We start from the raw sequence: 11,270 nt of genomic DNA, 5'->3' as shown, positions 1-11,270 counted from the left end.
TACCCCCCCCACCCCCACCCACCACCACCACCACACACACACACACAATTGTTTGGAACTACAGCAGGGTTCTCACCAGGATTTTTTCACAGCGTAGGGGTCAGGTATAGAAGGGCAACTTTCTGCGGCGCGAGTCATGCACCAAGTCTCCAAAACATGGGCCTGATATTCTCCCCCCAAAATTTTGTAACTCATATTAACCACTGAAGACACTATTTATTGTTTATTGGGGGACAGATTTTGTTTTCCCTCTGTTATAGCTTCATTCTTAAGTTATATTTTCATTTTTTTAAAGATTAATGAAGCTTCTGCCCCCAAAAACCACCCCTACGCTGGTTTAAACACAGCGTAGGGGACTAAATCACAGCGTAGGGGGTCAAAATCACAGCGTAGGGGGCCCCTACGCTCAAACAGCCTAGTGAGAACTATGTACAGTGAGAGTACAGATTATTATTCTACAAGTTACATTCGTAGAGGTTTCATATATGTCATCTTTACGTCAACCACCTACGTATTCTTTTACAAAATCGTGCCTGCTGCAAACCAACTCAAGACACGCCCCCCTCCCACCTTGCTGAACGAACACTTGCGTAGGCTGCGCCTTCTCCCACAAGAACCGATTATTCGGCACCGCCAGACCAGCGTAATGTCTTGAGAGACTCCTTGAACACCTGAGGGCATGTCTTGAAAATAGAGCTACACGAAAAGCCGACATTTTCTGTCCTACTTTTCCCGTTAGAAGAAGAAAACTAAGTTATTTGTGACGTCTGTTGGTCTACCGGTGAAGTTGCACGTACGCAGGGTCAAAGGTCACTTTTCCTGTTCGCTGATTGGTTCTCTTGAAATCTCGAACCTGATTAAAAGTTTCGTGTTTAGATCAAACTTTTCTTTGGCATCTGAATTTCTGAGATCTTTTGTCCTTCAGCTAGATCTTTGGCAGTCTGTTGTCGTTTCTGTTGTAGTTTAAAGGCACAATATTGAGCAAACTACTATAAACTGAGTTGCTAGAAAGTAACTGTAAGAATTTAGGAGAGAAGAAACAGAAAGACACTATTGGTCCCGGGCCGGGATCGAACCCACGCCAAACCTGGGTACCAGTTCACCCGCCGACGCTCTTAACGATTCGGCTAAAAGGTCTAGACCCTAGCTCCCGGGTGCGGCAAAATGTTCTCTCCCAGCAGACAAACTCCCCTGGCATGTTCTCTCTCTATTTGGCCGATTTCTACTCTTTCCATCCACCTCCCGAAGCCTGGTAGAGGCTATCTAGACCCATCAGATGGTTCAGTTGGTAGCGCTTATAAACCCCCCACTGTTACATACATGTCACGAAAGTCGAAAACACTTTTGTTATTCTTCTCATAGTCACATCAACGTACACGTGGCATGTTGTTTTCGTACGGTAGACAAGATGCACACTGAGACACCTACACAAGGTAATATTTGTTATGACAGCGTGTGTCTATTGTTCCTTGACATGCCTGACGCATTCGGAATGAAGGCTTTCAATGTGTGTTATATATAAAGACTATCTCACTGATGCGCCAGGCCGCTCACTGAGTTTGAATTTCTGAGGTACACGAAAACACTTTTGTTATTCTTCCCATAGTCACACCATCGTACACGTTGTATGTTGTTATCGTACTGTAGAGAAAATGCATAAAGACACCTACACGGTAATATTCCTCTTGACAGCCTGTGTCTATTCAAGGAGGTTTGTCCTTGACATGTCTGACGCATAGAATGAAGTGCTTTCAAAGTGTGTTATATATAAAAACACCATGTAAAATGCACGAGGTTATTACAGAGGCATTTAAGGACAGGAATGATTTATAATTATCTTAAATTACACATTCAAAGGAAGTTCAGAGAGATAGAGAGTGCAGTGTAAAAGGTACGTTGTGTGAAAGGTACTAGTACGTTGTATGAAAGGACATCTACCTGTTTTAATGGGAACTGCAGTACGTCTGCCGCTCAAAATTGAACTCAACTCTGTGTAGTGTTTTCTGAAATCTGATTTGATACATCTAGATTAACGGCTTTTAGCAAATGGCATTCCCATGTACCGTGAACATAGGGACTAAGTTACATATTTTACGTACGGTACACACTGCTAGCTATTGCACAACTGTGTGGCTCAAGTGCTACTCATTAACCGGAGATGGGCGCCGCCCTAAGCCTATATTGCACCACCAACTACATGTAAGTACAATTAGGAAGATATGGGGAAAGAACCGAGGGAGACAAAGATCAAGGTCAAAGAAGATAAAGGCAAGGGGAGGAGGGCTTTCTGCGCGCATCGAAAGAAAAATATTCCCTTCCACCCACCACCGCCCACCCCCTAGCCTCTATCATACTTCGGGAGGCGGCTGAAAAGCGTAGAAATCGGCCAAATCGAGAGATAACATGCCGAGGGAGTTGGTCCGCTAGAAAGTACATTTCGGGTGCGACAAAATGTACTCTCTAGCGGACCAACTCCCTTGGCATGTTATCTCTCGATTTCGCCAATTTCTACTCTTTCCAGCCGCCTCCCGAAGCCTGGTGGAGGCTACCCACGCCCTCCTGAAACATTCCGACTGCCCGGTCCCTATTCTGTCTCCCTGCCCTTTCCATCATGAATAAAAGACCAGCGGTCACCCATTACACATGCAGGAACGCTGCTCTGACTCCCGCCTTACAATGTAAACCCTCTGCCCTTTTGACACGCTTTGTTTGCGCTCTCCACGGTAACTCGAGTTGGTCTCCTTTATCCAGACCCGAGCAGGATTTCCTTAGGAAGAAGATTCCTCCACAAGACACATCTGTTCCAGTAAGGTTCGTATATTTGACTTCTTGAAAAGTCCGTCTTGGCCTTGGGTTAAGAGTTGAGTTCTAAGAAGTTGCTTAAAGTCGTTGCATTCGTAGGATTATGAAAAATAAGGAGATTTTTCTGCACATTTCTCCGTGGGCGATCTTGTGTGATTTCGCTTACAGAATTCTTACAGACATGAGTGGGTGGTTACGCTTCTTTACTTTAGAGTCTGGACGTGTTTAGGAGATGGCTTGAAAATTTATAAAAGACATTTTTGTTAACTTATTGACGCAAAATTTCATCCGATATTGCTGCATCAGAATAAATGCTTATGTGGTTTACCGCCATTGATAACACACTGTTTCTATCTCTAGCTATGTATTAAAACATGTGAAACATGGAACGTGATCATAATTATAATATATCGTAGCTTAAACTTTAGCATTTCTACAACGTTACCCTTCACAGTTTGTCGAATGATTATTCTAAGCTTGTTTTTCTAGCCCTAATTACCTATCTGATCATGTACGAATGCGTACAACAGATGTACGCCAGTGAACAGATTTTGACCTATAAAATGAAAGATTTCTCCCATATGCTCTTTGAAAAATTACATATTACTTGATTGCTTCCACAGTAAAGACTATCGTTTTAAAGTAGCTGGCCTGTTTGTGACTGAATAGATTATGGCTCACAGCTTTCATAGTTGACACAGAATGCCCGCGGTGACTTTTGTTTCCATATTTGTTTGCCCTCATTGAATTTGGGTAAATCCAAAAGACTACACAAAAGACTGAAATCGACTTTTTGTCGACACGACAACTAAATACATTCAAAAGCTTTGAATTATGTGCCTTTTTCGTGAAATTTCACGTGTTTCTAGATATCGGATGTGTATAACCAGACTATGATAGGTTTTTCGTGTATTTCGGGCATCTGATTTGAAGTCTGTGCCTTTTCGTGAAATTTCAAGAGCTTCTAGACTTCCATATGATGTATAAACAGACTAGGTTTTTTCGTGTATTTAGCTGATTTGAAGTCTGTGCCTTTTTCGTGAACTTTCAAGGGTTTCTAGCCTCTACATCATGTATAGCAAGGCTATGATAGGTTTTTCGTGTATTTAGGGCATCTGATTTGAAGTTTGTCGTTCTTTGAAGCGGCGGTCACCGGACTATCTCTAATTGATTTTCCAGCTTGTTGATTTGAAGTCCTTGTGGCAGATTGGACAACCACAGCGCAATAGGACAGCCACGGAAAGTGATGACGTTTAGATTAGGCGTTCATTCGAATCTTTTGTGTCCAATGTGGCCACTCATCTGACTGCCTTGTTAGCGAACAAAACGTTGCCACCAAGATAGGACACATGTGGCGCGTTTGGAAAGAACTCACAGCAAGATTTTTTTATAGGTTTGGTAATTTATATTCTTAACTCTAGTTTGTCGTTAATTATATGTAAGAAGGAGACCTTTATGTTAATGGTTTCTTCGAGCTACAATGGTGTGTTCAAAACAACATATATTATTTCAAATATTTCGTAGGGACGTCCCTAAAAACTCCCTAAACGAAGCTAGGTACTCAATTCCTGTCGTGTAAAGTGCCTTTCCCAAGGGCACAAGATCGGTAACATTGGGGGCCCCGCAAACCCTTTTCCGTAGAGCGTGATCGGCCGTTTTAATTCTACGTAGAGCGTAGACGGACCGCTCTAATATTTTTGCGTGGAGCGTATTCGGCGTTTTTATTCTACGTAATGCGTTGTAGCCACTTGGAATTTATCGTAAAGCGTAATCGAGAGGTTTCCGAATTCAGCGTAGAGTGTTGTCAGGACCCCCCCCCCCCTTGCAGGCGGGATTCGAACCTGGGACCTCTTGTTCCTGAGCCGAACACGCTACCGCCACCCCACACGACCCCAAATTTCTCTATCTACATTGCAGACGATGGGATACCGAGCGAGAACGGCGTTCGGATTGGGCGTTACCATGGTGATCCTGGGCATCGTGTCCGTGGCCGTCAGTCTGGTCGCCATGTTTGTTCCCGTCTTCAAGATTGCAGTTCACCCGCACATCGCACTGGGGCTCTACAGTCTGCTCGCCACGGGCATTGTGGTACGTCACGAATACTAGTATTGCACTTCAAATACAGAGGATCATCAGTCGCATTGTACAGTTAGCAACAAAACTTGAAACGTTTTACCTCCGTATATAGAGGTTTTTTGTTCGGTTACTTGCTTTCGTGTTCGTTATTCTTATGCAGTAGAATCACAGGAGTTGAGGGGGGATGTGGTAACCACAGACTGACAGCAATGTCGAGATGGAGGGCAAATGGTCTGCAGGCTTGGATATGCACAAAATGAGCGAGAAATTCACAATGATGTAAAATTAAATTCACATCTGATTCCTCCTTCAGCCATGCATGGCCACTTGATATTACTTTTCTTTTAAACATACCGTCTGTTCAATAGGCTATCATTGCTGGGTCTTTTGGAATCGCCAGCGGCAAGACTCCGGACAACGGATGCCGGGTAAGTGTGTTCAACTTGTTTTTTGCTCATTTCTGTTGTTTTATGCCTAGCTCTTTTGGCAACGCCCCATGAGCAGAGGCGTGTTTTTTTGTGTGTGAAATGTTGTACAGTAATAATGACTAATATGTTTCAGATCACCGGTTTCTTGTCTACAAGCATCATGGTCGCCATCTTGGGCCTGTTCTTCCTCGTGGCGGTCGCCATCTTGCTTATCATCGCTGACGGCTACGGCGCATGCGCGCTCTTCGGGACAGGAGGTGGTGATGACGTCACCACTACTGGCGGGGGCTGTACTGCTGTTGTCAACTCCGATACTGTAAGTATATGCTCCGAAGTCTGTTCAACACCGAAACTATCATAACGAAGAATGCCGACAGAAGGACTACACTCTAAATTGCGTCCCCTGTCCTTGGTGCTGAACACCATTTACACACAGGTAAATACACCTGTCCTTGGTGCTGAACACCATCCATATACAGGTGAACATGCCTGTCCTTGGTGCTGAACACCATCCACACACAGGTAAATACACCTGTCCTTGGTACTGAACACCATCCACACACAGATAAACACACCTGTCATTGTTACTGAACACCATCCACACACAGGTAAACACACCTGTCATTGTTACTGAACACCATCCACACACAGGTAAACACGCCTGTTCTTAGTGCTGAACACCATCCACACACAGGTAAATGCACCTGTCCTTGTCCACCATCCACACACAGATGAACATGATGTTGGTTGGTTGTTGGTGAGAGTGGCAAACGTTTATATAGCCATGGGACCGACACAAAGCTAGCTATAGTCCACTTGTGCGTTGAAGGTATCCAATGCAATTTCAGGGCGACAAAAGAAAAATACAAACGAAAAAGAAGTCTGTCTTATATTGACAGCTACTGTCATTTCTTAGCACAATTTCGTCAAAATTTCATACCTTTGAAATGCCCCCCAAACATGCTACATGAGGAGTCCTTTGTTCTTTGGGTAAATAGCTAGAATCAGCTGCAGCCTACCATATAAAATAAGCAACCGTTTTTCGTCAGCTACATTGCATTGTTTCCTCACAGATACCAGTATGCTATGTGATAGGGTTGATTCAACATCAAAAGAATGACCAGAATACTGACTGAAAATCCAGTTTTGCCGCCCTGAAATTGCATTGGATGTCTTTAAACTCAACTTCATTACTCACATAGAACTTTATTAATCCAAATCAGTTCTAACCATTCGACCTTCGCTCCATGTTCCCGCCCCATGCAGACCGTGAACCTTGCCGTGGCCGTGGTGCTGCTGATCCTGGGTGTTCTGGAGCTGGTGCTGGGCGTGGTGGCCGCCATCGTCAGCTGTAGGGGGCTGTGCACCGGGTACCATGGGCACGAGGTTTGTACTTTTGATTTTACGGTTGCTGTTATTATATTTCAGTCCATACCATAGGCATGGAGGAAATTTATTGTTTTCCTCGTTTCTTTTTCTCCTTCTTCTCCTGCCATTTCGTTAAATGGATTCAATTCCTTGGCCAAATGACATGACATTTGACATTATGGTAGAATGTGAATTTTTTTAACCGAAGCCTTGGTATTAAATCTGAATGACCTGAAATTTGGTATGGGGATACCTTGGACACATGTCCACAGGACATCATTCACGTTTTCGACATACAGGCTTCTTCTAGGGCTGCGGTGTAGTCTCCAACAGGCTTCTGTCAGCTCTCCGGTATAGTCTCTAGTCTAGTAACTTTTTGCAGCCGGTAGGCTGAACTGCAAAATTCGATACATACATTACATTCCATGCCCACCATAATAACTTAAACATTCTATATTTTCATTTTCAGTCGCCTGCTATCGTGGTGTACAGCGGTAACAAAGCTACAGCCCTGCAGCCTGGCCAACGTGCTGTCCAGCAACCGGACGGTACCATTGTCATCGCTAAAACAGGTGTGTATGCTCCTTTTCATAAGGACAGTAAAATGAAAATATTCTGAAACATTTGGAAATAATTCTTCTACATGCAGGTTTCAGAAAAGTATTATGTCAAATAAGCAAGTGCTATGTAATTTCTGATATGTCACGATACCTTTCGGAAACCTATTGTCTTCGGTCCATCTCTGGTTATAATGCCATATCGTGATTTAATTTCGAAGTCTTTTGTTTTCTCCCTAGCTGCAGATCAAGCGAATGTGGGAACAAACGGCAAACAGTAAAGAGAGTCTAGAAGAGGCTACGCAATTCTTCTTCTACATGGCTAATGCATCTAAAGTAACGCATCTCCGGCATTTTGTGCAAAAGGTTTTATAAATGTACCGCGCTGTTTTCAAACAATTTTCTTGTATATTCTTACCTGAGGGATTAACCTGGCGCTATTGCGAATTTAGAATCCTTGTAGTTTTTTCCCTATTCTAAATGCAATGTACTTATCAATGTACTTAGCACTCACCGATTCTATTATCATAACGAGTTCAAGTTATCAATTTTATGTTTTAGGTTAATAACAAATTTTATACATACAAATGTATTTTTCATTGTATATTATCAAGAGCGCATGGCATTTGATGTCAGTTATGATTACTGAAGCCAAAATGAATACTGACATGTACTGATCTATTTTAGATATATTTGATGGTAGTAATATAACTCTAGAGTCCATCTGACAAGATCTAGAGGGCTACAGTCACGTAGGCACTGGAGCAACACGTGTTAGTGACTAAACACATTCCTTGTTTTACACATACACATGAGAGACGGCTTTTACACTGACCTTTGTTTACGAGTCTATAAGAAACACAAAATATAATATATATGAAAATCCAGCTTAGTCGTACTTAAGATGAAGACTGAAGCAAATACCAATCAAATGATTAAAGTTAAAACTTTTGATCCAACACAAAAATTCTCTCACCTAGAGCTTTCAACCAGTCACTCTGGTCTTCCTCAGTAGACTGACCCAGTGAAGCTTGTCACGTGGCTTCTTTGAAGTGTGACGTCAACACTGGGTCAAAGGTATCTGGTAGACGATGTCGGCCCCCGTCGCGGTTCAATGTAGGGTGATGGGCCCTGATGTAAATGGCTTCCTTCACCCCTCTCAAGAAATAGTCTTGTTCAGTGTCTAAAATCCTTACAGTGTCAAGTGAGACATGGTGTCCGGGTGACTCTATGTGAATGTGTTGAGACACCTCTGAACTGGCAGAACTAGGCCGTGTATGTTCCTGAAACCTGGCTTTTAGAGCTTCACTGGGTCAGTCTACTGAGGAAGACCAGAGTGACTGGTTGAAAGCTCTAGGTGAGAGAATTTTTGTGTTGGATCAAAAGTTTTAACTTTAAACATGTAACTACCAACACAGATGAACTTTCATGATACCAATCAAATGACATATTAGATATAGCATAGCTCCATTCCAAGTTCATGCCTGAGGACTAATTGCAAACAGTCGTTGACAAGAATAAGGAGTACAGAATGTATTGAGGAATGGTATAAAACCATATACTATAATGACGTTATACGTTCTACTCATCTAACTTTCTACCTCTACCTAGTAAAACTAATAACGTACGTATACGTATCCAGAGAGTGAATATGTAATACATAAATAGGTAAGAAAAACATGGTAACTAAGTACTATTCTATCATACTATACTATACTATTCTAGTCAAGCTATTTGGGGGTTTGACGTCTTATTTAAAGGCAGTGGGGGATGAATTGTCAACTCTTTGAAAAGAATGGATTGGGATACAATAAGAGGGTTTCATTTTTACGTTCCCTACCGTTTTCCTATAAACCTCAGCTAGGCACCAATTCAACAAATCTCCAGGATACCAGTGAAGTTAGCCTAGCAATCACTCCTAACTGTCAGGGTTATCTGAGGTCACTGCTAAAAGGAACTACCAAGCTGGCAGAGTGTCAAAGTAAAAGTAGCCCGTCATTTGTAAATCTATTATTCGAACGTTTAGTCAGACCTCGCGTGCAGACTCTAAGAGGGGGAAATGTCCTTGTAAAAAAGCAGACGTGCGTGGGCACACTCAGACAATTCTTTATCATATTAGTCACAGACTGCAACGCTAGTCATCTATTATAATACATTATTATGTACTTGTTCTCATAGTAACGGTCATAATAAAGATATTATTCATAGCGACAGTGAGTATTATACAGCAGTGACATTTGCTGACAACAATTTTGCCCACAAACTGCAGTTCCAAAGGAATCCGGTAGGATCATTTAAAAGTCAAAGTCATCCTCGTCTTTTCGTTCATATTAAAACGAATAGAATGATATTTCCGATACCTTTTAAGTTCTGTTTTAACAATAAAAATAAAAATTTACAGACGATGAAATTGGCGAAATGAGAAATACTAGTTCTAGACTATGACGATTGGTATTTCCCAACCCATCAAAACAACTATTCACGAGTTCGTCAAACCTCCATGAAGAGCCTCCAAGTTTATCCCTTTTCGATGGATCCCAACAGCTGCGGGTGAGCCCCACATATGGTCAGGACGGGGCGGGGAGACGCGTCACGTCACACAAAACATCTGTTCCGCAACCCGGATAGATTTCACCCTCCCCTGCTACCATCTCTCTTTTTGGAGCAGTTGTTCTTCACGGAAGCATCGTTGCCCCCTCGCCGCTAGAATTTCCCGAAAGGACGACAATTTTCGAGGTAAGACACTTCCCCAACTTGTATTTAAGCTAACACTACTGTTAAGTTGATAAAAGTGCATTCTTTTCCTGTAAATTGAACCACGGTATTGTTTTTGCTAGCCTGCTGCGAACGCTATCTTTCTGACCATGATAATTTATCTGACCTTGTTTTCAAAAGGCAAGAACACATAACTGTCAAATGTATCAAATCGTAGTCTACGACTGATAGTGTAAAGAAACAAGTGAGAGAGATATCGGGAAAGAGTGGTGTTTTTATAACATCATGTTTATGAGGAGCCAGAGACGAGGAAGAATTTTTGTGCGACGGGGGCGAACCTTATATCGTAAAGCCATATACAGCCATGCAAGGCCTCTGCAAGGGCCTATACATCTTAAATTATGGTTTTCATAGCGGAATCTTATACGTACATGGTTCTAATATCACCTTAAGAGTTTTTATAAGTTCTGAAGACTATGAGACAGTTTGCTTGAGAAGAGAAGATGGCGCTATGCTTTGCCTCGTGGGCGGTGGGGCGTGGCCCCTCTAACATATAACGCGCGCTTCTGTACTATGTAACGTACGTGACTTTTTGGACGTATCTATTAAACATTTAGATCGATCGCTTCTTTTCTGTCAGAATATACGAAGATGGATTGGGTAAACCTTAACTAGAATATGAAAACGCATTCCGTGAGAAGTTTTGCGGTTTTTGGTAATTGCTATGGTGGGATACATGATTTTTAGATATTGTAGAGAATTGATGGACAATGAAGTTTGAGGAGGCAACAAAACGTTTCTCTGAAACATTACATATCGTGTTCCATTGGAAACCAACGGCCTGGGTCACAACCATGTTTGAAGCAGCGCCCATAAACTTTCAATATACGATCCAAATGGTACCATGGGGTGTGCTGGGAGTTCTCAGACTGGCTATGAAACCTTGGATAAAGTTACAACAACATCAGCGGCCATCCCTTGGGTCCTGGGACACACGTAGAGCTAAAGAAAATTCTATTACTTTTGCAACGCATAGACCTCCTAGAGCCGTTTAAAATTATTCTTTGGTTTATTGTAAAGATTGCAAGTGTAGGTTAGCCTCTACCAGGCTTCGGGAGGCGGCTAGGAAAAGTAGAAATTGGAAAATAGAGAGATAACATGCCGAAGGATTTGGACCGCTAGAAAGTACAGTTTTTTTTTTTCGAGTGCGGCAAACTGTGCTTTCTAGTGGGCCAACTACTTCGGTATGTTATCTCTCTATTTGGCTAATTTCTACTCTTTCCAGCCGCCTCCCGAAGCCTGGTAGAGGCTAGCCTCCATAGCA

At 42.4% G+C, this 11,270-nt stretch overlaps 3 protein-coding genes across 7 annotated transcripts in view; 2 read left to right on the top strand and 1 right to left on the bottom strand.

Moving 5' to 3' along the window:
- Positions 1-788, bottom strand: part of LOC109467475 (thiosulfate sulfurtransferase/rhodanese-like domain-containing protein 1) — an 8,984-nt gene extending 8,196 nt beyond the window's left edge. The window contains exon 1 of one of the 2 annotated variants that reach the window (XM_019765487.1): positions 571-788. In XM_019765487.1, the coding sequence (XP_019621046.1) occupies positions 571-715 (145 nt within the window). In that variant the 5' untranslated portion in view covers positions 716-788. The remainder of the gene's footprint in view (positions 1-570) is intronic. The other variant, XM_019765488.1, reaches the window with a different exon arrangement.
- A 1,907-nt stretch (positions 789-2,695) lies between these two features.
- On the top strand, positions 2,696-7,989 carry LOC109467354. Of its 2 annotated transcripts, none has more exons than XM_019765297.1 (7): positions 2,696-2,811; positions 4,720-4,890; positions 5,247-5,306; positions 5,440-5,622; positions 6,573-6,692; positions 7,144-7,246; positions 7,472-7,989. In XM_019765297.1, exons 2-7 carry the CDS (start codon positions 4,723-4,725, stop codon positions 7,510-7,512), a joined length of 675 nt encoding a protein of 224 aa, XP_019620856.1. In that variant the 5' UTR covers positions 2,696-2,811; positions 4,720-4,722; the 3' UTR covers positions 7,513-7,989. The 2 variants fall into 2 exon arrangements, with proteins under 2 accessions (XP_019620856.1, XP_019620857.1); XM_019765298.1 differs by having other exon boundaries at positions 2,704-2,806.
- Positions 7,990-9,805: 1,816 nt separating this feature from the next.
- Positions 9,806-11,270, top strand: part of LOC109467473 — a 10,893-nt gene continuing 9,428 nt past the window's right edge. The window contains exon 1 of one of the 3 annotated variants that reach the window (XR_002140082.1): positions 9,806-9,967. The gene's annotated coding sequence lies outside the window, so the exon portion shown is untranslated. The remainder of the gene's footprint in view (positions 9,968-11,270) is intronic. The other 2 variants (XM_019765482.1, XM_019765481.1) reach the window with 2 other exon arrangements.

The sequence above is a fragment of the Branchiostoma belcheri genome, unplaced genomic scaffold (assembly GCF_001625305.1).
Source record: "Branchiostoma belcheri isolate BF01 breed outbred unplaced genomic scaffold, Haploidv18h27 scaffold18, whole genome shotgun sequence".
Lineage (NCBI taxonomy): Eukaryota > Metazoa > Chordata > Leptocardii > Amphioxiformes > Branchiostomatidae > Branchiostoma > Branchiostoma belcheri.
Note: the sequence above shows the minus strand (reverse complement) of the source record. Positions and strands in the feature narration are given on the sequence as shown.

Excerpts from the sequence above, each read along its gene's own strand:
- LOC109467354 (XM_019765297.1), top strand. The coding sequence starts at position 4,723 with ATGGGATACCGAGCGAGAACGGCGTTCGGATTGGGCGTTACCATGGTG. Across the intron at positions 4,891-5,246 it reads TGCTCGCCACGGGCATTGTG|GCTATCATTGCTGGGTCTTT; the intron begins GTACGTCACGAA and ends TCTGTTCAATAG. Across the intron at positions 6,693-7,143 it reads CCGGGTACCATGGGCACGAG|TCGCCTGCTATCGTGGTGTA; the intron begins GTTTGTACTTTT and ends TTTCATTTTCAG.